The sequence below is a fragment of the Phocoena sinus genome, chromosome 7 (genome assembly GCF_008692025.1).
Source record: "Phocoena sinus isolate mPhoSin1 chromosome 7, mPhoSin1.pri, whole genome shotgun sequence".
NCBI lineage: Eukaryota > Metazoa > Chordata > Mammalia > Artiodactyla > Phocoenidae > Phocoena > Phocoena sinus.
In genome coordinates, this window is record NC_045769.1 from 822,852 (window position 1) to 849,614 (window position 26,763).

Consider the following 26,763-nt stretch of genomic DNA (forward strand, 5'->3'; position numbering starts at 1 on the left):
CCCAGGCCAGGCCGCTTTGGGGGCTGTCCCCTGGACCCCCGCTTGTGCTCTCCAGGCATTTCCCGTAAGAGCTGGGGCATCCTGGGGGCTGCAGGGGTCCAGGCGGGCCAGTGGGTGGCGTCGTGGTGCCCTGGGTCCAGCCGGCGCTGACGACCGCACCACACACACAGAGTGGGCCGGGAAGGCGCAGAGAAGCGGCAGGACATAGTCCTGAGCGGGCACTTCATCAAGGAGAAGCACTGCGTCTTCCGGAGCGACTCCCGAGGGGGCTGGTGAAGGTATGGCCTCCCCCAGCCCCGCCCCTACCCGGCGCTGCTGGTGTCGGCCCTCCTGGCTCCCCACTCAGTCCCGGGAGCCCCCCTGCCCCACCCCAAAAGGTGCTCTGAAGGCTGGGCTGGGGACATGCAGCTCCGTCCCTGTGCAGGGGGCTGGTTGGGGTGCTCACGGGCAGGAGGGCACTGAGCCTGGATGGAAGGGATGGCTATTCTTAGGCCACGCCTTCCCGTGGGCTGGGAGCGGCCATCTGTCCATCTCCCTGGCCGGCCTGCCCTCGGGCCTCCGTCCCCACTGCCAGTTCTGGGCATGACCCTTCCTTCTCGAGAAGGCACCTGCTGGGCTGTCCCAGTGCCCACGGCCCCGAGATCAGGGCAGGCGTCTGGACAGCCTCTGGGATGCAGACCAGTGACCAAAGCCCCCTCTGTGACCAGGCCACTTCAGGGTGGCCTTAAACAGTGCTGCAGATGTTGGTTCTCCCAGAATTCCGTCCCCAAAGCTCTCTGTCCCCTCGGTGGGTGGGCACAAAGCCAGGAGGGGCTCTGGGACTCCTGGGGACATGCGAGCCACCGTTTCGCATCCCACCTGGAGACCCTGCGGGGTGGGGCGGTCACCCAGCACGGCCTCCCCGCCTCTGACTTGGGCCCGTGAGCCTCCCAACTGGGCATCACTTTCCTCACCTGTGAGGGGCTGAGAGGCCCCTCCGGCTTCTCGAGGCGCAAGCCAGGTGCCACGGGGAGGAGAGGGGGCCTGGCGGGGGCCGCGCCTGGGTGGCAGGTGGCCAGGTGGGTCGAGCCCCCTGCCCCCGACCCTGAGCAGGGCTCGCTGGGCTCAGATGGGGACGCGGCCAGGAGGACAGCCCCTCACGGTCCTCTCCGTGCCCCCATCTGTCCTATAGCCGTGGTGACCCTGGAGCCCTGTGAAGGGGCAGGACACCTACGTCAATGGCAAGAAAGTCACGGAGCCCAGTGTCCTGCGGTCAGGTACGGTGGGGGCAGGGGTGGCCCCCGTGCCGCCCCGCCCTGCACGCGCGACACCCCAGCCCGCCCCCCACCAGCCGGGCAGCGCACGGGCCGGGGCGGGTGGGGGGAGAAGGCCGCTCCAGGGGCGCCGAGGCGGGATTCCGGGCGGGGGGCCGCCTGTCCGAGAGCCCCGGTGGGGCTGGCGCGCTGCCCCGGCCTCCGGACGCTGGCCCCCTGGCTTCGTGTCCTCGTGTTCTAAAACACACCTGGAGATGTGTGTGTCGTCTAATCTATCTGTCTGTTCACCTATCAAGAGACTTATTTAAGGGAATTGGCTCAGGACGTGGTGAGGGCTGGGCAGGCACGTCTGAAATCCACAGGCGGGACTTTCTCCTCAGGGCAGCCTCAGTTTAGCTCCTGAGGCCTTTCACCCGGTGGGGGGAGGCCCGCCTGCATAACGGTGGGTGGTCTCCTTCCCGAGGTCACGTGATCGTAGGTGCACCGTTGGGCTCCCCAGCCCAGCCAAACTGACACACAACACTGACCGTCGTGTCAACTTTGGCTGGGGTGACTTTTTGCTAAGAATGAGGGGGACCCTCCCCTTCCCCAACTGGGGGTGCAGAGGGGATGGGTGGCCTAGAAGGTGACGCCTGGCAGCCTGACATGCAGACCTCTCCGGCCACCCTGAAGGGCCTTGTTTTTAGCTTCCAGGACCCAGGGTCCTGCCTTTGGGGTCTGGAGGGATGCTTTGAGGGAGGGACACACCATGTGTCCTGTGTTCATGGGCCTCGCCTGGCGGCAGGGGCTGGTGTCCTCGCCGGCCGCCAGTGTGGGGAGATGGGGCAGTTGAGCTGGGCAAGGGCAGGTCCAGAGTTCCCTTCTCCCCCCTGTTGTTTCAGGATGGGGCCTGGTGCTTGCGGGCTCGGGGCAGGGCCCGGGCTGGGAGGGGTGGCCGAGCTCGGGAGCTGGAGGAGGGGCTGAGGGAGGCCTGGGGAGGACCAGCCTGCAGGCCCGGGTTCTGTGGGGAGAGGGGCTGAACCAGCTCTGCAGGCCGCAAGGCAGAGCAGAGGCTCCTGGAGAAAAAGCTGGAGAGAAACTAGGCCAGCCAAAGAGACCCCCACCGGCAGGACTGTCCAGAGACAGCAGGCCCTGCCCTCGTGGGACAGGTGCACCCTGGAGGGTCCTGCAGACAGGGTGGACCCTGCCCCAGAAACACGCAGACCCCTGCCCTGCTTCTGCCAGTGGGACAGATGGGAAGGGAAGCTCCCTGCAGGAGGGGGGCCAAGCCCAGCCCCTGGGTAGGGGAGTGCCGAGACCCAGGGCACGGGAGCAGGAGGCCAGGCTGGCCCCGGGGGGTGGCACCCGTGGGGCCCTGGAGGGGATGGGGCAGTGGAAAAGCCCCCAGGCTGTGTTTTTGCCACCATCTGCTGCTGAAAGGGGAGGGGCCGAGGGGAGGAACCGGGGAGAGTCCTGGTGGGGGAGGTGGCCCCCTGGCGGGGGCAAGGGTGACCCCGGGCCACAGGACCCGGGGGGGGCCGGCTCCTGGCGGCTGGAGGCCCTCCCGGGGTGGGTGGTGCTAGGACGCAGCCCCGGCTGCAATTCGTCCTCTTCCCCTCCTCCTCCCCACTCTCACCCCCGAGACCAGCCGAGGCTAAATGTCCACCAACTCTGGCCTCGCCTCCATCCCCCAGGAAACCGCATCATCATGGGAAAGAGCCATGTGTTCCGGTTCAACCACCCTGAGCAGGCAAGGCAGGAGCGTGAGCGCACGCCCTGCGCGGAGACGCCCGCCGAGCCCGTGGACTGGGCCTTCGCCCAGCGCGAGCTGCTGGAGAAGCAGGGCATCGACATGAAGCAGGAGATGGAGCAGAGGTGAGGCCCCAGGGGCTGCCGCCCGGGCGCCCCCGCACCCGCCGCCGCCCCGCCCGCCCTCACCCCCGCACGCTCTCGCAGGCTGCAGGAGCTGGAGGACCAGTACCGCCGGGAGCGCGAGGAGGCCACCTACCTCCTGGAGCAGCAGAGGCTGGTGAGGGCGGCGGGCGATCGAGGCCGGAAGGGGAGGGGCCGAGGGGTGGAGCCGGGGAGGGTGGGGAGGCCCGCTGAGCTGGGGCTGCGTCCCGGCGCCCTGGGCCCGGGCCCGGGTGGGAGGGCCGGGGGTCGACGGGCCGGCCTCCACTTGGAGCCACCAGCCTCGCTTCTGCGCCAGGACTACGAGAGCAAGCTGGAGGCCTTGCAGAAGCAGATGGACTCCCGGTACTACCCGGAGGTGAATGAGGAGGAGGAGGGGCCGGAGGATGAAGGTGAGGGGCCCTGTCTCGCGCGGAGGTGGGCTGCGGAGGGGACTCGGGAAAGAGGCGGCCCCCGGGCTGCTCCCCACAGGTCAGCTGCTTGGCACCTTTGCCCTGGGGTCCCCGGCCTGCAGCAGCACCCACCCGCTGGTTCTGGTGGGGGCGGCCTGGAGCGTGAGGGCGACGGCGCGGGTGGGTGCTCCCAGGCGGGTGCCTTGCGTCCACTCACCCCGGTCCTGCCCGAGGGAGGCTGGTGCTCCTCCCAGGACAAGGGACCCGCTCTGGGAGCATCTGCTTGACCGGCCCACTGGCTGACCTCTCGCCGCTGGGGGCCCGAGGGCGGCCCAAGGGCAGGGTGTTCACGTCCAGCTCGGCCTCCGGTCAGCTGGTCGGGACCTTTGTGCTGATGTGACCGGGTCTCCCCCGGCTGGACCCGTCCACCCGAGAGGGTGTGTGGGACAAGCCCCGGTCTGCCCTCCTGCCCCCGTCCCACTGCCGCCCCCCAGGTCCTTGCTGAGCTCCAGCCCGACTCAAAGGACCCTGGCGCTCACGCTGGGGGAGCCGGCGGCCTCTTTGGGGCACGAGGGTCGTCCCCTGCGGCAGGGCGTTAGTGTGAAAACTGGGGACCCGCGCAGCGAGCGCCAGCCCCGTGATGACCCCGTGCGCCTCTCCCCGCAGTCCAGTGGACGGAGAGGGAGTGTGAACTGGCGCTGTGGGCCTTCCGGAAGTGGAAGTGGTACCAGTTCACGTCCCTGCGGGACCTGCTGTGGGGCAACGCCATCCTTCCTCAAGGAGGCCAACGCCATCAGCGTCGAGCTCAAGAAGAAGGTGGGGCCCCTGCCCGCTGCGCCTGCCCCTGCTGTCTGTGCCTCGGAGGGCGGGCGTCACCCGTCCTGCTTCCCGCCGGGCCTCGGTGCCAGGCTGCGCCGCCTCCCGGGGGGGGGGGCCCAGACTGGACAGAGCGGGACGCGTAGGCAGGCCGGTGGGCAGGTGGAGCCTCCTCTCCATGTGGAGTCGGCGGGAAGGTTCCGAGGACGGTTGAGGGACAGGCAGTGGGAAGGAGGCCCTTCCAGGGCTGGGCTCCACCCTCCCCGGGGCTGACGGGCGTCCTCCTCACCGGTCACAGGTCCAGTTCCAGTTTGTCCTCCTTACGGACACACTGTACTCCCCACTGCCGCCTGACCTGCTGCCCCCAGAGGCCGCCAAAGACCGAGAGACTCGCCCCTTCCCCCGAACCATCGTGGCCGTGGAGGTCCAGGACCAGAAGAACGGGGGCCACCCACTACTGGACGCTGGAGAAGCTCAGGTGCAGCGGGTGGGCCATGCGGTGGGCAGTGGGGCGGGGCTGCTCCCTGGGCCTGGGCCGAGGCCACTGAAACAGATAGAGGTGGGCGTGGGATGCAAGGCTCCCCGGGCCTGGGCCGAGGCCGCTGAGACAGACAGAGGCGGGCGTGGGATGCAAGGCTCCCCGGGCCTGGGCCGAGGCCACTGAAACAGACAGAGGTGGGTGTGGGATGCAAGGCTCCCCGGGCCTGGGCCGAGGCCACTGAGACAGACAGAGGCGGGCGTGGGATGCAAGGCTCCCCGGGCCTGGGCCGAGGCCGCTGAGACAGGTGGACGTGGGATGCAAGGCTCTGCGGGCCTGGGCCGAGGCCGCTGAGACAGGTGGACGTGGGATGCAAGGCTCTGCGGGCCTGGGCCGAGGCCGCTGAGACAGGTGGACACGGGATGCAAGGCTCCCCGGGCCTGGGCCGAGGTCGCTGAGACAGAGGCGGGCATGGGATGCAAGGGGCGCATGTGTCCAGGCAGCGGTCTCTCCTGTTGCGATTTCTTTTAAAATCAGAAGAAAAAATGTAAGTAGGATCCAGCCTCGTTATAGAATCCATGTTCTCCTCGACCAGAGCAGTGGCACAGTTTGGAGGAAGGGGTGGGTGAGGCGCTGCAGGAAGCTGGGGGCTCCTCCACCTAGGGGGGTGTGGAGGAGGGCCGGGTGGGGGCCCCAGGGAGGTGGGCCAGGTGTCCTGGGAGGTGTCTGCCCTACGGCTCTACCTCAGGTCCCGCACGCTCACCGTGACGTGCGCCTGGCTCTTCTGGGTGAAGGTGACAGGCCGGCTCTTTGCCACTGAAGACAATTTTACCGTTGCTCAAGTGCCCCTAGAAACGAGAGGCGCGTGGGCACAGGGCCGTCCGGGGGCCAAGGAGGGAGAGGAGGGCCTTGCCACGGCCTCTGCGAGGTTTTCATGGGCAAAGCAGGGCAGGGTGAAAAGTGAGGACTGGCTGGTCAGCATAACGCCTGCGGGCTTCGGGCCCGGGCTGTGCCCAGGTGATTTAGGGCTGGGGAGCCGGCTGGCGTGCAAGTCGGCTAAGGGGCAGGTGGTGGCTTGTGTGGAGGTGGGCTCACCCACAGGCTGTTCACTGTCGGGGGGCAGTGATGTGGACCCCAGAGATGTGGAAATGTCATGAGATGCAGAGAACGGAAAACGTGGTCACGACGCGCTCACGCACGCAGACACGTTTATACGCGCTCCATTCCACTCACACACCCTCACGCGCAGACGCTTTCCCTTCTTATGAGGTCCCCGCCCCCGGCACACGCACTGACCCACGCGCATTCACAGACACGTGCCTGCCTCTGCCCCGTCCTCCTGGGCTGCCGTCTGCTCTTGGAGGGCGGACGTCCCCCACCAGCCCACGTCCCTCCTGTTGCGCCTGAGACCCCGAGGGAGACGTCTGCGTCTCTCCCACCACCTGCCGGTTTTCCGGGGGATAGCCTCTAAAACGCCTTGTTTCCTGTGTCTTCTCACAACTTGCCCGTTGCCCCACGAACTTCCGGGGCTCCGTGCCCCGACTCCCCGTCCTGAGCGGGGCTGGTCCCCGACCCCACCCGGCTGACGTGCCGCGGCCATCTCGGGGGCCGAGAGGCACATGTTCAACCACCCTGAGCAGGCAAGGCAGGAGCGTGAGCGAACTGCAAGCCCCTTGGCCACGGTCGGCTGACTCCGAGGACCCCAGAGGGTCCTCCTGTCAAACCAGCTTGAGCCGTGGGTGACCCTGAGCAGGGTGCTGTGGCCTGAGCCGTGCTGGGCCTGAGACCCCAGGATGCTCCACCGGGGCCCACGCTGACCTCTGCCCTGCAGGCAGCGGCTGGACCTGATGCGAGAGATGTACGACCGGGCGGCCGAGGTGCCCTCCAGCGTCATCGAGGACTGTGACAACGTGGTGACCGGTGGAGACCCCTTCTACGACCGCTTCCCCTGGTTCCGGCTCGTGGGCAGGTAGGCGCCTCCTCCCCCCCGGGCTGAGAGATTGAGAGAAGTTGGGGGGCAGCGCGGGGTTGGGCCCTGGCCCTGACACGAGGAGTGGGCCGGCCAGATGCCTTTCTCCATCCCGACTCCCCGGCCCTGGTCCTTCCTGGTCTGAGCCCCCTGGCCAGTTCTCTCCACACATCGGTGGGCCCTGGCCAGGGAGCGGGGTCTCAGCATCGCCACCCACCCCCGCTCCGGGACCATGGCCGTCAGGTGACACCTGTCCGTGTGTGTGAATGTGAGGCTTGGTCAGGCTTTCAGGTGGGTGTGAGCGGGAGGCGGAGCCGTGTCCTCCCAGAGCTCAGAGTCCACGCCTAATGTCCCCAGTCTTCTGGTCCGGGGGCCGCACCCGGCCCCTGCCCCCCCACGGGGCAAGGTTCCTGAGGCCTCAGTGCGGCCAGGCTCCCGAGGCCCTCACCGGCCTCAGCCACACCTGGTCGGGACCATACCTGCCGGTGCCCTCCGGAACCTTCCGGAGCTTTACACTGACCCCCGTGAGGTGTCTTCCCACGCCTGGGGACCGGGCACTTTGGCTCTCTTGCCTGTCGAGGCAGCATCCTCGACGGTCTGCGTGTTTGGTTTGGGTTCTCCTCGGAAGCCCCTGCCCCGCCCCGTCCGCCCCCGAGGAGCTGGCGTTAACTTCTCTCTGTCTTGTCGTACTAACCCCAGTTCAGTCATCTCTGGCTGCAACAGCTACCCTCTTCTCAACACATGCATGAGCGAGCGCATGGCTGCTCTCACCCCCTCCCCCGCCTCCTCGAGCCCCGACTCCGACGCTGCCGAGCCTGCGGAGGAGCAGAGCGTGGGGGAGGAGGAGGACCTGGAGGACGACGTCTTTCCGGAGCGCGTGCCGTGCGACGGCCGGGACCCGTTTTACGACCGGCCCCCCCTGTTCAGTGTAGTAGGAAGGTTGGTGAGGTCGAGGACAGCATGCTGGGAAGGAACCAGCTCTTTCGCACAAGAGCACTGCTGCAGGCACGATTTGACCGCCGTCAGGGCGCGGCCCCCGGCGAGCGGGGCCTCCCCAGGACAGGGCCTGAGGGGGCGCGGGGGTTCCTGGCCTTCCTGGAGGGGCCCCAGTGATGGAGGAGGGCAGGGTGCCCCGGGGCACGGGCTCCTCACTGGTGGGCCTGTTTCCGCAGAGAGGCCTCCGGGACTCGGGAAGAGCAACGCCCCTGCCCGTTCAGGGCCCGCGGGGGCATTCGGAAAGGTGGAGCCGTGCATCTTTGCGGCGCCCCCCACCGCCCCGCACCGGCCAGCGTGGCTTTCCCTCCCTCCACTGTTTTGCAAAAGAGATGGAGGGTCCTGGTCTGCTCCCAGTGCCCCTACCCTCTCTGTGGGGAGAGGGGCAGAAGCTGGAGCCGGCCGTGCTGGGGGGCAGGGAAGGAAGGGCAGGTGCCCGGGCGGTGGAAGGGCCTCCTTCTGAGGCCCTGGGTCCCGGGCAGCCCGGCCTCTCTCTGAGCCAATCTCTGTCTAAATGTGAGGGCGTCCTGTCCCTCCTGACCCCCAGTGCCGGAGACGGTGCTGGTGGCCGCGTGCCCTCGTGGGAAAGTGCCCTTTGCAGAGGAACCCATGATTCAGTTTCTTGGACAGAAGAGAGAGGCCAAGTTCAGGGGGGGAGCGGGGGCCCCCCGCCCTGCAGGCAGGTTGGGCGTGCCCAGTCCATCCTTATGTCTATGACCATGGAATGGAATGCAAGCAGGAAGGTGAAGGAAGGGCCTAGAAACCCAGCTGTAGTAGTAGGAAATTCAGCTCACGAAAACTGAATTTACGTATACGCAAAGGTGTAAGATAGCTTTAACGGCACACTCTTTAGGAGGTTCAGATTGCTTCCTTGGGCTAGACTGATGGAAGTGTTTGGAAGTCTTGACCTTGCAGCACCAGTACTGAAAGCTGAAGGCCGAGGCTGGTCCCCAGATAGCGGGGTTTGCACTGGGAGCCCTTGGGTGCGGGCGGTGCAGTGAAGGCCCCACTGGTTCCTCCTGGAAGGAAGCAGGTTCTCAGCTGGCGCGTCATGGATTTCTTCTGATTACTCTTCCCTGAGTGTGAGATGCTGGCCCACTGGACAAAACCGCGTGGCTCTCTCCGAGACGCCCCGGCTGGGTTCCTGCTCTGCTGAGCCCGAGGGGGAGGTGCGGCCCCAGGGCCAGCTGCACGCAGGCCTCTCAGGAAGCCCCGCCGCTAGGGCCAGGGTGGCCGGGTGCCAGGCAGGCGTGGGGTCGGGGCACACGGGGGCGAGGACACCGGGAGAAAACGGGTGGTGGGCTCTCGCAGTCTCAGCCAGAAAGAGCTGGATCCTTCCGACATTCCCCCCTCTGTGGATCTGGGATGTGACAAAACCACCAAGCCAAACCAAAGCCACGAGTGAGAGGCCAGCTCCCCACGGTGGCCGTCTGCGAGGGGTTCATCTGGAAACGTCCTGATCTTTTTGGTTTGGCAAGAATTGGCTTTTCCCGCGCAGCAGCTGTGCAGGCCCAGGCCCTGAGAAGGACCCCGTCCTTGGTTTCCTTTTCTCCCTCTGGTAGCCGCTGGCTCTCTCTCCAAGGCTTAAGCGAAATGGGGGCGCCCACTCTTGTCTCCCTTCGGACAGGCTTCCCGGGCCCCAGCATGCGTCTGCACCTCACCAATCTCGTGGTTAGCGCTGCCCCACACTCAGCCCCGGCTCTGCCACCTCCTCTCTCTCCGGCGGGTCTCAGCCTGCTTCAAGGTGCCCTCACCTCTGTGAACAGGGCCCCCGGCAGGGACCTCCCCCGTCCTGACCCGGGGCTCCTCACCCAAGTCCAGGGTCAGCCCCCCGGGGGGGTCTCCCTCTGGCGGTCTGGGTACCAGTGAACTGGGAGGTGAGATGGGCCAACCCAGGTGGAGGAAGTGGGCCTGGGGGCTCCGTTTTCCCCCATGATCCTCCCTGCTCAGTCCGTGGCTTTCAGAAGGCGGGTGGGCTGCAGAGAGAGGAAGGCGAGGGGGTGACTGTCTGGGATGGAGGGTCCCGGGGAAGGGGGACTGGCGACCACCCAAGGGATGTGTTCAAGACTGGGTGGGAAAGCACTGACCTGCCGTGTCCGCTCTGTGCCGTCTGGGCTGGCGAGGCTGGGCCCTCAGCTCCCAGCTGGGTGCGCTCTGCGTGCTGAGCCGCTCAGCCCGAATCGTCCCCCGCGAGGCTCCGAGCCACCCCGTGTGCGGGTAGGTGCGCCGTGGCCGACAGGGTCCTCTGGACAGGGCTGGGTTGTTCTGGCCCAGGGTGGTGGGTGCTGACGTCAGGTTGTTTCTGGCACCTGGTTGGCAGTGAGGGGGTGGCCCAGCCTCTGCACCGTGGCCCCATCCCCTCAAGTTCTGGGGCTGCCAGGCAGGGTGGGCCTGGGGTCTTTCAGCCCCCGCCCCCTGCCCTCGAGACTGGTGCTGCCAGCAGGGGCCGTGGCTGCTGGGCCCCCCAGAGGTCCCTTGTGGATGAGTGTACCCGTCACTGTCACCAGTCAGACGGGGACCGGGGCAGCAGGAAGGAGAGAGTATCCAGTGTGGCTTCTTTCTCTGCCTCTGGGAGCACCGGCCCCAGAGCCGCAGCTGGATTTGCATGCGAACCCACCCAGTGAGCGTGAGAGCAGGCCGTCCCACAGCCGGGTGATGAAGTTCAGAGGGAGTGAGTGTGGCCGTGGATTCCAGGCGTCTTTTTCATTGTAAATCTCTAACCTCCAGCCAAGGGGTCCCTCGAGGCCCCCGGCCCTGCTGTTTTTCAATGCCAGAAGTATCTGGGCTTTCTTTCCCATCTGACATGAGGAAATCCTGAAAGATCAAGAAAGGCTAGATTTACTTAGTTAATGAGCTGCATTAATTAAGCCGGTTGGGGGTGGTGTGTGGTGTCCGCATGGTTGGGAGCTGCACAGGAGCTAGCCTGTGGGGTCTCATGCCAGCTGGGGCTCTGCTGCCAGCAACTTCCTTAATGTCCTTGAGCCTCTGTCTCTTCACCTGTGAAATGGGGCGGGAATGGCGTATTTCACCAGCTCTAGCGCGGCGTCTTAGCTCTCCAGCACCGTATTTGTGCCCCCAAGAAAGAAAGACGCAGCCAATCCAACTAAGATGTGCCATTGGTGAGGGGGCCCTGGTCTCCGTGTTGGGATGTGAACGGAGGAGACGCTGGGCGCACCTGCCGCCCGGGGTGCTGGGGGCTCCAGTGCCGCCCCCGTGAGCTCGGAGGGGACAGGCACATATGGTTTCTTCACTGGAGTTTTCAGTCTCGTGGGCTGCCAATGGGATTGTTTGAGCCTCAGGACACGAGGGGTGTAGCCCCCTCTGATGTGTGGGACCCTGGCGTCTGTGCTCACGGGTGGGCCACGTGGCAGAAAGCGCCCCCTGGGAGACCACGGTAGGTTTGTGGAGCGGTGAGGCCCTGCGGGGGAGCCAGGAGGGGGCCCGCCCTGCCATGGCCTTTGCTTATGACCTGGGGCTGCGTCCGGCGCCTGCCTCAGTTTACTTCTCTGTGCAGTGCCCCAGACTCCCTTTGGCCTGGCCTTTGCGGACTCAAAAAGGGGGAGTGGTAGCCTCCTGCCCCTCCGTTACTGCCCCTCAGGGGCGGTCCTGGGTCGCCTCCAGGGTTCTGTAAGTGGCCTCCTGGGAGCTTGGAGTCCCTGTGGAATTGCCCCCTGGCCCTTGCAGGAAGGCAGCCCTGGGCGGGCCGGGGGCTTTGAGGCGGCCCTGCGCCTGGCTTCCCATCCCGACCAGGTGGCCCTGGACGCCCTTCAACTCTCCCTCGGGGGAGCTGTGAAGATTAAGCACCCCTGTGCCTGGCCCACAGCCAGAGGTGTCCCCGCCTTCCCTGAGGGTCCTCCTGTGGGTTCCCTGCAGGCTGCGGGTGGAGTGGGCAGGCCGCGGCCCCTCCCTCTGGCTGTGCCTGGGGCTCCTGGGAGCCTCCCGACACCCGGCTTTCTGCAGCGGGCAGTGCCCCGGGGAAGGGGTCCTGCCCTGGGGAAGAGGCCCTCCACCTGCTGGAGGGTGGGTGCTGACTTGGCCCTGCAGCTTGGGGCTGTCCTACCCAGTTCCCTAAGCTCTCTCAGGCAGGGTGGGGTGGCTGGGCGGTGCCCCAACCCAGGGGACAGGCCTCCGGGCGCAGGGGCAGAGCAGGGTCTGCACCTCCTCCCACAGCCTGAGTCCTGGGCCCCCTCCGTTTCCCCTTCTGGACCTCATGACTTTGCTCGTTTCATGGTAGCTCTCCTCCCACTCCCAATGTCAATCAAAGGCCCTTGGTCAGGAGCCCGGGTGCCCGGCGAGGGAAGGCCACCACCGTCCCGTCCCGAGGTGGGTGCTGGATGAGGCCAGCAGCCCACCCCGGCCGTCCCCTGCCCGCTGGTGCCCTCTGCTGCTGTGGCCTCAATGTCCTCTTGGGACCTGGGCCGGGGCTCGCCTTAGTGGGTGGTCGGGGCAATGGAGCCCCAGGCCCCCACCAACCCCGCGATGGGCAGAGGTGCCCCCACCATCTGTCTACACCGTGCCCTCGAAGAGCTCGTGGAAGGAAGGGGCACTGTGCTGGGGAAGAGGGGCTTCTTCTAGCCCCAGGAGGGCGACCCAGGAGGCAGCACACCCTCCCCTGACAGGGGCCTGCCTTGGCCTGTGGGTGCCCAGAAAGCGAAAAGCAGTCAACAGAAATGGGCCACGAGTGAATTCAGACAGACAGGGAGAGCCGCGCAGAAGGCGGCCTGGACGCGGAGATGGGAGCTGCTGGGGGCAGTGGCAGGAGCAGGGAGATGGGCGCCGGGGGCCAGAGCGGGGCTGAGCGGGGGGGGGTGGGGCTGCCGCAGGGGCTCAGGTGCCTCTTGGATGCAAAGAGCTTGGGGGCCACGGCGGGTGCGGGTCTGGTCGCGCCTCGAGTCCCCTCTGGCGGCTGTGGAGGCCGTGAAGGAAGCGGGTGGGAGGCCAGGGGTGATGGGCTGGGTGGCGGATTTCAGAGAGTTTTGAGGTAGAACTGATGCATCTGAGATAAAAGCCGGGACGGTGCTCAGATTTCCGACCTCCTGCGGCGGGAGGGTGGCGGGAAGACACGGAGCCCACCTGAGAGAGGACACCAGGGCCTGGAATCAGGGCCCCTGGGGAAGAGCTCCTCCCCGTGCCTCTCACCACAGGGGGTCCAGAGTGGGGACCCTGGAGCTCTCAGTGTGGGGCGACATCAGTGGCTCAGCCTGGGCGAGGGGCAGGGTGCCTGGGATGACACGCCTCTCCTCCTGTCCTCCCAGCCCCGCCCCCCGCCCCCCACTGGCCATGCACCAGGGGCCAGCGCCCACCTGGCCAGCAGACTCCCACCTCCCCTCCACTGTCCTCCCTGCTGCTCTCACCTCTGTTCCCACCTTCCCCCATCCCTGGCCGAGGCCCTGGGCCTCCCTCACCCCTCCTTCTGCACTTCCTCCCCAGCGCCTCCCACCCTCTTCTGTCCAAATCCTGCCCAAGCCGTGCCCCTCCCCCGGGACCACCACCCCGGACCCCCAGCCCAGTGAGCTCAGGGCTGCCGAGGTCTGCTCCTCTGGGCTGGAGGGGAGGGCAGAGCAGGGTGGGGGGCAAGGGTGACCCCCGAAAGGAGGGTACCCCGAATGGTGAGGAGCTGTGCTCACAGCAGCCCGCCCACCCGGCGGGGCAGCAAGGCTCTTCCAGGGACCCCCCTGTCCTCCTGGCTGCCCGTGTGACTCCCACTCGTTGGCCGGCTCAGGGAGAGGGGCACCGCTGGGGGTGACGTGGCCTCTGTCCCGCCTGTGCTGGCACTAGCTGGGTGCACAGCTGAGCTGCACAGGAGAGGGGGGGCTCTGGGCACCCTGGGAGCTGGTGGGGCCGTGCCAGGCAGTGCCACGGTTTCTGGGGTGTCCCTCAGGGCTCAGCCGGACCCCTGGGCCCCGGTGAGGGGGCGTGCCCATGGCTTTACTGACATCATGGAGCTCCCACCCGCCGTGTTCCTGGAGGGGCTCAGAGGGAACCGTGAGGCGTATTCCGTCGTCGGGGTCCGTGAGCAAGCGTCAGGGGCCACTGGGAAACGGGTGGGGAGACGGGCGGGGGGGACATCAGCACCAGCGTGAGGGTCGTAGGTCAGGGAGGCGGGTCCCCAGGTCCTCCTCCTTGAAGCAGGCTGAAACCCTCCCTCCTCGGCTGTTCTGTGCTCAGGCCGCGGGCTTCGCCCCGGCCCAGCCCCTCACCACAGCCTCTGCTCCCGCCGGCGCCCGTGCCCCCCGTCCCTGCGCCTCCTCCCGTCTCCTCTGCGGCCGAGGACCCCTGCCCCCCCCCCCCCCCCCCCCCGCCCAGCGCAGTGCCCCGCCTGCCTGCCCGCCCTGCTGCTTGCCGCCCGCCGCCCGCTTCGCTCTGCTTTGCAGTGTTGTGTCGTGAGCCCGGGCCGTGCAGCCGCTGCCGCCTGTCACAGCGCACAGCGGCCTGGCCCTGACCGCGGCCTCTGCCTCCCCAGGGCCTTTGTGTACCTGAGCAACCTGCTGTACCCCGTGCCCCTGGTGCACCGTGTGGCCATCGTCAGCGAGAAGGGCGAGGTGAAGGGCTTTTCTCCGCGTGGCCGTCCAGGCCATCTCAGGTGCGTGCGGGGCGGCCCGGGCTGGCTCTGTCCCTTCACCGATGGGCCCCTGGGTGGGGAGACCTCTGCGGGCCTCGCATGGTGGTCCACGTGCATCCAGCCCCGCCCAGGCCCCCGGCCTCCTCTGTTTCTCCCTGTGGGAGAAGCCCCTGCTGGCCGGCTCCTGGCTCTAGCTTCCTGGACTCTTCCTGGTCAGCTGGGGCCTCTGGGGCTGTGTAGGCCGAGCCCAGGGCTGTCTGAGCCCACTCCAGCTCGGGCCTGCCACCAGGCAGCCCCAGGTGGACCCACGGAGCCAGCCTGGCGCAGAGGTGCCCCCGCCACACCCCCTCCACCGCCATCTCTGCCCAGGGCAGGCGCACAGACTTGCAGCCCTTAGCTCCGGCCCTGCCCACTGCAACCCCCAAGCCTTTCCGGACTCCCCAGCATTGCCCCCTTCGGACCCCTTGACCTCTCATGTGCTGGCCTGTGTCCTCAGAGGCCATGAACACCCCCTCCATCGTGGGCCTGGCGATACAGCCCCCCTCACTGCAGAGGCAGACACCCTCTCCCTGCCTAGTCACCTTCCCAGCACCCCCTCCTGGCCGTGGGCAGCCACACAGGCCTTTGAGCCTGGGTTTGCTGCCTTGAGAATGGCGTCCGCTTTGAAGCTCCCTAGAGGCAGGAGTGCCGAGAGATCACTGGAGAACACAGACGTGGGCGCGCTCGGCCAGAGGGCCTGGTGCTCGCACTGTAACGGCCGTTCCTCCCTTCACTGCCCTCGGGCCCCTGGGGCCTCCACAGGACTCTCTCTCCTCTACACATCTCAGCAGCCCAGGCACCTTGGGGCCAGAACGGGGCAGGACAGACAGAGTGTGTGGCAGTGGAGTGTCTCCAGGCTGAGACAGGGAGGCTCGGAGTGAGCAACCTGGGTGGCCTGTACCCCCACTGGGCAGCTCACGCGACCCCACTCTGGGTGTCTGGTCCCCCCTCGCCAAATTCTCACGACCCCATCATTCCAGGTGCCCTTTCCGCACCTCCCAGTCATGTCACCATGGTGCCGAGGCCCCTGGGGACCCAGCTGAGAAGGGGGAGCCTGGGCTGGGGGGGGAGGGTGGTTCTAGGTGACAGGGATGCTGGGAGCATCTAGTGCCACTCATCCCCCGGGGCACGCTGCCCCTGCAACCTCCGGGGCTCTGTCCTCCCTGGGCTCTTCCTTGGCCCTTCCTGACCCGCTCAACCCTGGTGAGTGGATCCCACTGAGCCGGCTGCTTTATAGGTCGACGCTGTCTGTGCTTGGCCACACCTGGCATCCCCCGTCTAGTGGCTGTGGTGGAGGAGAGGGAACTTTACAGAGCCGCAGGGTGCTGTTTCACGGTCTCAGAAGCCACACCTGCCCCTGCCCTCGACCATGGCAGGGGTCGGCTGATCCAGTCTCCCAGCATGGAGCCCTGCTGTGCACAGGCCCTGGGCCGGCCCTGGGTGATGGTGGGACAGAGCCACGGCCCCTCGGGCAGCCAGGGTGGAGAGCATGGTGGTGTTAGCACCCCGACAAGGCCGCGGAACAGAGGGTTGGAGCCCCCTGGGGTCTGTGAAGTCTGCTGGGGTGGCATCTAGCCAGAGTGGCTGGTCTTGGGGGCCAGGGAGTCTGTGGGAAGTCAGATCTGGGGTCCTTTAGGCAGCAGGAGGAGGGTTAGGGTTTTGTCCCAAGCACAGCGGGGAACCCCAAACGCTGTGAAGGAGGGGGTGTGAGAGCGTGTGGGGCACTGAGTGTCCAGATGGGTGACGGTGGCGGCAGAGGGACAGGTGCGATTCCCAGAGGAAGCCAGGAGGACCTGGTGGGGCAGGCCCTGCTGAGGGGAAGGTAGGGTCCGGAGGACTCCTGGGTTCTGCTGGAGCATCTGAGTCTGGGCCAGGGCAGGTGGGGGCGGGCGGGCAGGGCTCGGGGGGAGAGGCGCAGGGGTTGAAGGTTTTGTTTTGAAAATGTGGAGTTCGCAGGCCCGTCAGAGTAGGCCGTGCCGAGGGCGTGGCTCCTCTGGGCCCCGGGCTAGCACAGGCTGGGGGTCAGCGTGCCCAGGACAGCGCCCTCATTCTTCCAGAGCCAGTTGACGGTGTCGGGGTTCCCCCCAAAGTGGGTCAGAGCCCGTCCTGGTTCCCGTGCCCTCCCCGCACCGGGCAGCTCTGCCACTCCCACCGGGGGGCAAGCTGGGCCCTGACCACCTGCTCCGTTCCCGTTTCAGCCGACGAAGAGGCCCCTGATTACGGCTCCGGCGTCCGCCAGTCGGGAACCGCCAAGATCTCCTTTGACGACCAGCATTTTGAGAAGGTAGCGCGCAGGGGTGGTGCAGCCACGGGCACCACTGGACAGGTCTCCAGCCTGACCTCAGCACTCTGGGCCTTACTCGGAGGAACAGCAGACAGTGTCTGCCTCCCAGGGCTCCCATTTCTGTTCTCAAGCAAGAGGGCGGAGGAGGGGGGTCCCGCTCGGTGCCCCCCCGGGGCAGGCAGCTCCTCCTCTCTTCTCTAGGCCCTTTCCTAACCTGGCACCACCCGGCCACCCACCGCCCCACCCTGAACCTCAGTGCTTCTGAGGCCTTAGGCCCAGAGCCCCCCAGCGGTCCCTCTCGGAGGGGTCGTCAGTGCTGGGGACGCACAGGAGGGGCAGAGGGCATCAGGCAGAGAGTGCGGGGGCACGGACGAGGCAGCAGAGGCTATGGGGGCACCTGGTGGCGGGGTACCTGGCCAGGGCCCTGGAAGCCAGTGGGAGAGTCTCACTGCGTCCTGCCCGTAGCGGGGAGGAGCTGCGGGAGGGGTACTGGCTGGGGAGAGGGAGCAGAACTTAAGGCCAGAGACCGTTTCCCACCTTCCTTTCCCACTTGGTAGGCTAATATAGGCCGTGACAGCATGGGAGACAGGCCTGGGGAGGTGGGTGCCCGCCCACGGCAGGGTAGGCCTGGAACGAGGCTCCTGGGGTCCTCGACACAGCTCTAGTGGCCGCACCCAGGCCGGCTCTGTCTGACTGTGTCCCCTGCCCACACAGTTCCAGTCCGAGTCCTGCCCCGTGGTGGGGATGTCCCGCTCGGGGACCTCCCAGGAGGAGCTGCGGATCGTGGAGGGCCAGGGCCAGGGTGCTGATGCGGGGCCCTCGGCCGATGAGGTCAACAACAACACCTGCTCAGGTGCGTCCCCGCAGCTGCTGGGACAGGCTCTGGGACACGGCCCAACCCCGCGAGGGCCTGGAGCTCCTCCTCGCCTCCCCCCGCACCCCCTCTCCGCCTCTTAGCCGGCACAGGCGGTGAGGCCCAGCCCTTGAGTCCGGGCTCTAGCCCCTTCGGGTCCCGCCATGCCCCTCTGCCCTTGGCTCCCAGCAGCAGTGACCCCGGAGGGCCTCCTGGACAGCCCCGAGAAAGCCGCCCTGGACGGGCCCCTGGACGCCGCCCTGGACCACCTCGGTCTGGGCAGCACCTTCACCTTCCGCGTGACCGTCCTGCAGGCGTCCAGCATCTCCGCCGAGTACGCCGACATCTTCTGCCAGTTCAAGTGAGTCTCATACCGGGGCCAGGCTGTGCGGGTGGGTCTCGGCAAGGTGCGGGGGGCACCTGGTGACCCCCAGGAGGCTGTGGGTCCCCGTGTCCAGGCCCCACACCCGCCAAACGTCTCCTCCCCATTCACAGCTTCATCCATCGCCATGACGAGGCCTTCTCTACGGAGCCCCTGAAGAACACGGGGAGGGGGCCCCCGCTCGGCTTCTACCACGTCCAGAATGTACGTCCCTAGAGCCCCCTTCTCCCCCGCCATGGTCGGCCCCTCCTGGGGCCCGGGGCTTTGTGCAGCCTCCCCGAGCGAGCTTCATTCTCTCTGACACTGCTTCTCCCTCCTCTGAGCACCAGCCCTGTCCTGGGCACTGGGGGCCTTGGTGGGTTTAAGACTGGGGGTGGGGGCAGATCAGAGCCCCCGAGGGCTCCCTGCAGCGAGCCTTGGGCAGATGTGGACGTGCAGTGTCTGGGGTGCCCGGCGAGGCCACCCTGGCCTGGCGCTGGGGCTGAGGCCGGGGCAGGGCACGTGGAGAGCTGCAGGGTGCCTGGGCAGATGCCCGAGAGGCCAGGAGAGCTCCGGGCCGGGGAGTGTCTCCAAGCCAGGCTGTCAGGAGAGCAGGGACTTGCTGCTGTGAGGCAGGAAAATGGGGCCATGACGGAAACTGTCGGGTGGCGAGGCCTCAGGAGCCCGGCCAGGGAATGCGAGTTTGACCCTGGCTGCCCGGCTGTGGGTGTGTAGCCTAAACAGGCACAGAGGCCTTGCTCAGAAGGGCCTTGCGAGCTATAGCCTGTCCTGACCCTCGGGAAGAGGGGCTCCCGTGGTTTCTAAGGCAGGGAAATGCGGCCAGGTCTGAAGGTGTGCTTGGTGGACTCCTTTCCTGGCTGCTCCAGCAGAGCCCCACGCCCTGGGGCTTCAACAACAAAGACTTAGCAGCTCTTGGCTCTGGAGCCCCACGCCCTGGGGCTTCAACAAAGACTTAGCAGCTCTCGGCTCTGGAGGCTGGAAGCCCGAGACCCAGGTGGGCAGGGCTGTTCCCTCTGAGGCTGTGATGGAGGATCCATCCTTGGCTCATAGACGGCCGTCTTCTCCCTGTGTCCTCACGTCACCTCTCCGTCCGTGCCTGTGCCCAAATGTCCCCTTCTTACAACGACACCAGTCATGTTGGATTGGGGCCCCGTTCTAACTTGATCACCTCTGTGAAGACCCTGTCTCTAAACATACGTGCGGGGGGCGGTTAGGACTTCAGCCTATGAATCGGGGGACACAGTTCAACACATAACTCTTGGTGAGTGGGCGAGGGCCCGAGAAGGGTCAGACCGGATCACAGAGGCCCCTCCTCCAGCTCTGTGTTCTAAAGGAGCAGCTGAGCCTAGTGGCCCCCAGCCCCATCTGTCCTGGGGAGCGAGCCCTAGGGCCGCTGCCCGGTGGCCTGTCCACTGGGAGTGTGACAGTAGGAGAGGTGGGCTGGACAGACCTAGGCAAGGAGCACTGCCCCCCTCGTGGGCACAGGTCAGCCCGGCTGGGGGTCTCCAGTGTGGGCCTGGGGTGCCGAGTCCTTTGTGGAGGCTGAGCGCTCACCTCTGTGCCTCTCTTTCCCCCCCTCGACCACACCTCCCTCCAGATCGCAGTGGAGGTGACCAGGTCCTTCATCGAGTACATCAAGAGCCAGCCCATCGTGTTTGAGGTCTTCGGTCACTACCAGCAGCACCCGTTCCCACCCCTCTGCAAGGACGTGCTCAGGTCAGCGGCCCCGGGTCGGGGGGGTCAGGGCCTCTCCACCCCCTGGCCAGCAGGGTCGGCCCGTGCCCCGGACAAGCCTGGTGTGGCGGCTGCAGAGCCGTGCGCCTCCCACCGCCTATCTCCCCGCCTACGGCGGCCGGTTTCCCGGGTCGGCAGGACCCAGAGCGGGTCAGAGATGACCCCTGAGGACTGAGGAGGGGTTTCTTAAAGATCGTCGCTGTCAGAACTTCAGCCTAGGCTGGGCACGGACCGCATCCTGGGGCCGAGGGGAGCCGGGTGCTGGGCTGGAGGAAGCCGGGGTGGCCCTCCAGGAGACGGCTTCTGTGGCCCCCCGAGAACTCCGCTGAAGGGTCCCTGAGTCCTCAGCTCCGCAGACTGAACGAGGGCCCTTCGTCTGCTCCCTCGTTGCTGCAACCTGCCGGGGGCTCACTCGATGGGTCGGACGAGTGCCCTCTGAGGCCACCCCACCCAGAGCGTGGGGAGAACAGCCGACGGGCGTCAGGGGCAGTGGGACCCCCTGTTGCCACCTCCATCTCCCCTCAGCTGATGTGAGGGACCCAGAGCAAAGCATCTGGGGTGTCGAGGAAAGAGAGGCCCCAGGGAGGAGCTGGTTTCGGGGCATTTGGCCCCAGGAGCCTTGTCGGTCCTTGGGAGTGCCAAGGGGGCCCTGTCCCGGGAGCCCCTGGCCCTTGCCCCGGTTCTCGGGGCCTCGTGGGGCCTCGCAGGTGGGCTCTAGGGTCCTGAGGGGCCCCCCTCTCGCTCCGAGCTGGTGGAGCGCCTGAGACCGGGCCTTCCCCGGGCCCTGTGGGAGGGAGGGAGGGACGGAAGGAGGGAGACCCGGGCTTGGCGCCGGCAACCTGCTATCCTCCCCAGCCAGCTCCTGCCCTCGGCTGCCCGCTTCACCTTGGGGGCCTGCAGACACCAGTCTCTGGTCACCTCACACTGGTGCTTCTGTCCCCACAGCCCTCTGAGGCCCTCGCGCCGCCATTTCCCGCGGGTCATGCCACTCTCCAAGCCAGGTAGGCGGGGCCCTTCTGGGTGCATACCTGGGCAAGTGGGTGCCCGTGTAGGCGGCCCCTCCAAGGCTGAGTGCAGTCCTGGTGATTGGTCAGTGCTCTCCCGGCCTCCTGGGGCCACCCTGCCCCTGCTGGGCCTCATGGGGTCCCCATGGCGTAAGGGGCTCACACTGGAGCGGGAGGCACAGGGCGAAGGTACAGGGACGTCCTTTACCCCTCGGCACGCACAGGGCAGCAGGGCAACGGCCAGGTGGTGCCTGCCCGGAGTCCCGTGAGGCTGCCCGGAGCCGACAGTGGGGGGGCAGGGGCTTCAGCGGGGCAGGGGCATCTGAGTTGAACCTCGCAGGATGGACGAGGTTTGGGGTGGAAGGCAGACCCGGAAGCTGGTCCACAGGAGGCTGAGGCTGGTGGTGGCCAGGCCGGTGGGGTCCCTGGACGGTCAGCACCCTTGCCTGGCGCCCAGAGCCCCTCCCCGGGAGCAGGTGGGCGGAGCAAGAGCTCTTGAGATCAGTTGGGTTTTAGTTCAAAGGGGTTATAGGGTTTTTTCCTGCCCTCACGACAAGAGCTGAAGTCCAGGGACACAGTCTCTAGAAGGCTGGAGCGTCAGCACGGGGGCGGGCGGTGCAGCCGAGGCCCTCACAGCCCAGGAACCCGCCTTGAGGTCGGGGGGCGTTGTCGCCGGCATGGGCGCCCGAGAGGGGCCGTGCAGGAGGTGCGTCTGCTGCATCCTGGGCCACGTCCGCGGTGACCCTTGCGTACCCGCCCCCGAGTCCCCGTAAGATGGTGGTCTGCGGACTGAGGGCGCCGCAGGGGGACGCACGCCAGCCCCTCCAGGCCTGCGGACCACTTGTGGACATTATTCTTGGCCTCTCTGTGGGTCTTAGGTTGGCCCCTTGTGTTTCCTGGGCTGTTCAGCCTTCCCTGCAGCCTCCAGGGGGACACCCAGATGCACATTTGTGGTGGAGCGGTGGGGCTCAGGTGGGACTTGATGGAGGAGGGGCTGTGGAGGGCAGTGGGAGCCGAGGGCCGGGGCCCCTTGAGCTGGAGGCAGGTGCTCGGGCTGGTGCGGCGGCTGAGGGTGAGGGTGGTGTAGCAGAGGGTCCTGGGCGGGTTGTGTGGCCTCCGAGCAGGCAGGGCTCCTCCGTCCTGCTGCTCCTGTGTGGCTCAAGTACCACCCTCTGCAGAGCCTGTGCCAGGTGCGCGTGGCTGAGCGCTCCTCCCGCGGGGCACAGAGAGGCCCACGGTCACGTCTGTCCCCAGGCCCATCGGTACCCAGAGCGGGGCGTACCCTGGGCCCTGGGGAGGGGTCCGCTGGTGCTTTATCTTGGAGGGCAACGACCTCACTGCTTCTGAGGTGTCCCCTCCGCGCACCCTCGGCACGTGGCTTCTCAGTTTCCCACCAGTGTGTGCTTCTCCCCCGTCGCCCCCAGTGCCCGCCACCAAGCTCAGCACGCTGACGCGGCCCTGCCCTGGGCCCTGCCACTGCAAGTACGACCTGCTGGTCTACTTCGAGATCTGCGAGCTGGAGGCCAATGGCGAGTAAGTCCCAAGGCTGGTGCAGCCCACGCTGGGGATGGGCTGGGGTCCTCTGGGGTTGTGGAGCAGGGAGGGTTCCGGGGGCTGGGCCAGGTGGCACGTGGTGGCACTCTGGTCTCCCCGGAGCGGGCCACCCCACCTCTGATCTGTTTTCCTGTTTTCACCCCTTCTGCTCCTGGGGGCCGGGTGTGTGTGTGTGGGTGGGGGGCAGGGAGGAGGGGCGCGGCCCTCAGCTCTCACATCTCTCTCCCAGTTACATCCCTGCAGTGGTGGACCACCGTGGCGGGATGCCATGCATGGGGACCTTCCTGCTTCACCAGGTGCGAAGCCCTTGCTGCTCCCACCGGCCTCGAGCGCCCCCCCCACACCCCAGGGACCCCAGGCCATCTGACTGTGTCTTCTCTCCTGGTGCCTCGCAGGGCATCCAGAGGCGGATAACCGTGACCCTGCTGCATGAGACAGGCAGCCACATTCACTGGAAGGAAGTGCGAGAGCTGGTCGTGGGTGAGTGGTGCGGGGGGGGCCTCGGGGGAAGAGCACAGACCACCCCCCTCACCCTGGGCCCTGGCAGACGCCTGGGTTCTAACCACGGCTCTGCCCCTGTTGCTGTGTGCCTCAGCCCCTCACCTGAAAAGAAGGGCTTGGCCTCAGGTAATGAGTCCAGGTTTCTATTTCATCACTGCGCTAACTTGCTAGGGCTGCCGTAACAAAGCACCGAAAACTGGCGGCTTAAGACCACAGAAACGTATCCTGTCCCAGTTCTGGAGGCACAAGTCCTGTGATAAAGGCGTCAGCAGGGGCCACGCTGCCTCTGAAACCTCAGGGGAGAATCCTTTCTTGCCTCTTCCAGCTTCTGGTGGTTTGTAGGGAATCCTCGGCTTGTAGACACATCACCCCCGTCCTCCGTCTTCACAGGGCCTAGATACTTAGATGACGGCCCACCTGTCTCCAGTGTGATAGCATCTCGACTGATCACGTCTGCCAAGGTCCTATTTCCAGATAAGGTTCTGGGGGTCAGGGCTGCAACACGTCTTTTTGGGGAGACACGGTTCAACTTACAGAAATCACCCAGGAGCTTAGACGCTTTCCTTCTGTAACTTCATGTCCTGAACTCTTTCATCTACTGGAAACATTTCCTTTGCTGATTTCTTTGTAAAGAATTTGTCTTCCCAGTTTCCATTCAAGGATAGGGACCACTGTCCATTCCAGCGTGTCATCAGCGTGAAGCTGCCCACGCCACCCTGGCCTGGAGCTGAGGGCCCCGTGGAGGGCCCGCCCTGGGGCATTGCTGTGGCTGGTGGGCAACAGCTCCAGGGCAGTGTCCCTGGGGCATGTAGGGGGGGTTCTGAGGGTGTAGTAACAGGACTGTGACAAGGGACCCATCGTCCTGCACCCGAAGTGCAGGATTGTGGGCAGGGAGGTTCTGGGGGCTCCAGGACAAACGCTTTTATTTTAGACGTTTCGTATCTATTTTCACACAAATCAGAAAAACAGTAGAACAAGCACACACACCCCCATTTCAGATGTTGTTTAGGGTGAATCTAAAAACTCTGCATCGATTTCAAGAGAAAGATGGAGCAGACACCCGACTCGCTCGCGGACGTACTACACGTGGGTGGGAAATGATGCCGCCGTCACCCCGAGCCTGTTCTGCCCAGAGGGAAGGGTCTACACCACCTACTGACCCGGCTCTGGTCCTGGTGGAACCTCTCCCTGACACCCCACCCCATCACCCTCATCCCTAGGATAGTGACCAGCACCCCTGTGTCTGCACAGAGGCTGTACCCTCGCTGGCCTTGGGGAGCCAGGCCCTGGTCCCGGGATCCCACCTTTCTCTCTGCTCTCCGGGCCACATCCCATTTGAAAATGCAGACAGGGGTGTTCGCCTGTGTGTGTGGTGAGGGGATAAGGGTGCTGTTGAAGGGGGTTCGGGGAGATGCTGGCAGGAACACCAAGGCCCCCACTCTTGGGCTAAGGGGTTTGGGCTTTGCCGCTCTGGGCTACATCAACCTCGCAGACCTGTGAGTGGACGTCTCGGCCTGACCGGGGCTCCGAGGGCATCAGTTTTGCAGGTGGAGCCCTGGGCAGACTCTGAGCCGACAGAGTCCCTCCGGAGAGCCTCCGCTGAAGCCCACGCCCGGGGGGTGAGGAGGGGTGAGGCTGGCACACGGGCCAGGTCTCTCCCTGCAGCTGAGCTGCCCCAGCAGGGGCCGTGTGGCCCTCCCCTGCCTTAGCCTTCAGCCATGGGGGACACACCCTTCGGGGACACGTGGCTGGAGGCCCACACCTGCCTTCTCCCAGAGCTCAAATGTTGCTAGAGGCTTCCAGGAAGTAGAGCCCCAGCGTGTGGGCTCAGAATTCTGTCCTGGTGCTGGGTCTTATTTCAACTCTGCATGGGGGGCGGGGAGGAGGGGAGAGGCCAGGGATTCCTTTCTGGCTTAACAAAGAAAAGTCAGTATTTGTTTATTCCTCAAGGAAGCAGAGCAGTGAATTTAAGGATCTCTACAAGGCACGACATTGTTACTGAAACCACCAGGAGGGAGTTCTGACTCATAGCGGTTCTGCTGCCGTTTACAGAGTCACTCCCGCCCCCCACCCAAGTGCGGGCGCCCTAGAGGGCTCTGTTGGAGATGCTTCTTACAGGGGGGGATTTCTGACGCAGATAGTGTTTCTTTTCTTTCTTTTTTCCTTTTTTTAAGTGTAAAGAGAAAAGGGAACATTTTCTCCTTCTCATCTTGCTAAGATTTCCTTTTCCAGCAGGTAGGAGAGCCTGTGAGTTCTAGGCTGAGGGATTGGCATCTATCAGTTGGGGTGGGGGAGATACTGCGAGAGTTATCGATGGCTGAAAGACTAAGAAACTCAGAACTTCGGCTGCAGGGAAAGATGGCAGGACGCCCACTGACAGGTGGCACACGTGCAGGTGCAGCCCCCGTGTGGGCCTCCCTGTCCCCCACACCCCCGGTGTTGCCTTTTGTCAGGTGCTCTTGTGGCCACGTGGGGAGCCACATGGCGTGGCCTCACAGGTGGAAGCTCCGGCCCAGGCAGAGGCGGAGAGCAGGGACCCAGCCCCCCACCTGCCCTCCTGGGCAGTGACACGCGGCCTGTCCCCTTTCCTGTAGGTCGCATCCGAAACACCCCGGAAACCGACGAGTCCTTGATTGACCCCAGCATCTTGTCCCTCAACATCCTCTCGTCTGGATACATCTACCCAGCCCAGGACGACCGGTGAGTCCCCTGGGGGCGGCGGCAGGGCTGCTCCCGACTCCCTGGAGGAGGGTCTGCGTCAGAACCCAGGGTGCGTTCTCAGCTCACGCACTTGGCCCCCCTGGCCACAAAGGGCCCAAAGCTTTCCAAGCCCTCCAGGAAGGGGTGCAGGGAGGGGTGCCTGTGGCCGCGACTTCCCCCGGCGGGATTGTCTGCGCACCACCCTGTCTCTGGCTCACTCGGTCACCCCACGGAGGGGCCGCGTGGGAGCTGCCGGCGGATGAGCTGGGTCCTGTCCTCGGGAGTTTCGTGGGTGGATGGGCGGAATGGGGCAGTGGGAGGCACGGGGCGGACAAACAGCTTGGATTTCCCAACCACACCGCTGCGGGCAAGTCTGTACCCTCTGGCAGGAGTGCTGGGGCCGAGGGTCCTGGAGGAGTTCAGGGTCGAGCTGGGTCGGCAGTCTGGCGTCCCGGGGTGGAGGTCTGCCCAGCGGCACAGCTTAGCCCACGCTCCTCGTCACTGGGCTGTTCCTTTCCAAGCTCCCAGGTGATGGCCGAGATCTCTGCAAACTGGGCAGTCTGAGCTTGACCGCATCAGGGTGGGTGGATGTGGCCCCCCGGCAGCCCCTGACAAAGCAGGCCTGTCGGGGTTTGCCAGGCCGGGCGGGGATGTGAGGCGGAGGCCTGTGGGGGCCAGGCCGGGGCAGGCAGCTCATGACTGAGAGCCGCCCTCCCGGGGGGGAAGGTCGGAGGGCTTGGCTGTGTCTGAGGTGCTGCTTTCTGGGGCTTCAGGGACACGGGGAGGGTGCTCCCGAGTCCCGAGGGCTCGACCTGGCCCAGGAGGAAGAAGCCGAGAGCTGACCCTGAGCTCGAGCCATGGGCGTCTCCGCGGGCTTCTGCGGCTGTGTTTGCAGGAAAGATGTCTTGAGGGCTGGGTGTGCTCAGAGCAGAGTGCGGGCACCCCACACATGCAAGGAGAACTGGATCCATAAGGATAAAGGGTCCTGGGACCAGACGGAGCTCGGTTTCTTTATAGACTCCCTGGAGAGTGGGCTGTAGGGAACCATCCCTTGGTGTGGGCAGCTTGGGGGGTGGGGGCAGAGACCCCGACAGGGGCAGGTGTGGCTCTGGTTCCAGCCCTGCCCCAGAACCTTCCAGAAGAAACTCACCCTGCACTCATGTCCAGAGCGGGGAGGGATTGGGTGAAGAATGCTGGGGGGTGTTCTCACAGGGGCGGGGGACACCATGACAGGCAGGCGGGGCTTACCTCGGGGCAGGGGCCAGTGAGGCAGTGTGGGGGGGCCTGTCGCCATGAGAACACACCCTGGGGACACGGCAGAGAGGGCCTGGCGCCCACCCGGCACGGGCTGCCTGCAGG

General features: G+C 66.0%; 1 protein-coding gene across 1 annotated transcript in view; it reads left to right on the forward strand.

Moving 5' to 3' along the window:
* Window positions 1-26,763, forward strand: part of KIF1A (kinesin family member 1A) — an 89,957-nt gene that overhangs the window by 44,049 nt on the left and 19,145 nt on the right. Inside the window, 24 exon segments of the mRNA XM_032638263.1 lie at window positions 171-270; window positions 272-278; window positions 1,172-1,203; window positions 1,205-1,256; window positions 2,927-3,107; window positions 3,189-3,261; window positions 3,442-3,535; window positions 4,202-4,305; window positions 4,307-4,351; window positions 4,650-4,793; window positions 4,795-4,829; window positions 6,661-6,798; window positions 14,255-14,342; window positions 14,344-14,374; window positions 16,591-16,676; window positions 17,391-17,529; window positions 17,722-17,890; window positions 18,025-18,115; window positions 19,509-19,627; window positions 20,591-20,646; window positions 22,074-22,182; window positions 22,433-22,499; window positions 22,599-22,683; window positions 25,299-25,404. Of these exon segments, the coding sequence (XP_032494154.1) occupies window positions 171-270; window positions 272-278; window positions 1,172-1,203; window positions 1,205-1,256; window positions 2,927-3,107; window positions 3,189-3,261; window positions 3,442-3,535; window positions 4,202-4,305; window positions 4,307-4,351; window positions 4,650-4,793; window positions 4,795-4,829; window positions 6,661-6,798; window positions 14,255-14,342; window positions 14,344-14,374; window positions 16,591-16,676; window positions 17,391-17,529; window positions 17,722-17,890; window positions 18,025-18,115; window positions 19,509-19,627; window positions 20,591-20,646; window positions 22,074-22,182; window positions 22,433-22,499; window positions 22,599-22,683; window positions 25,299-25,404 (2,151 nt within the window).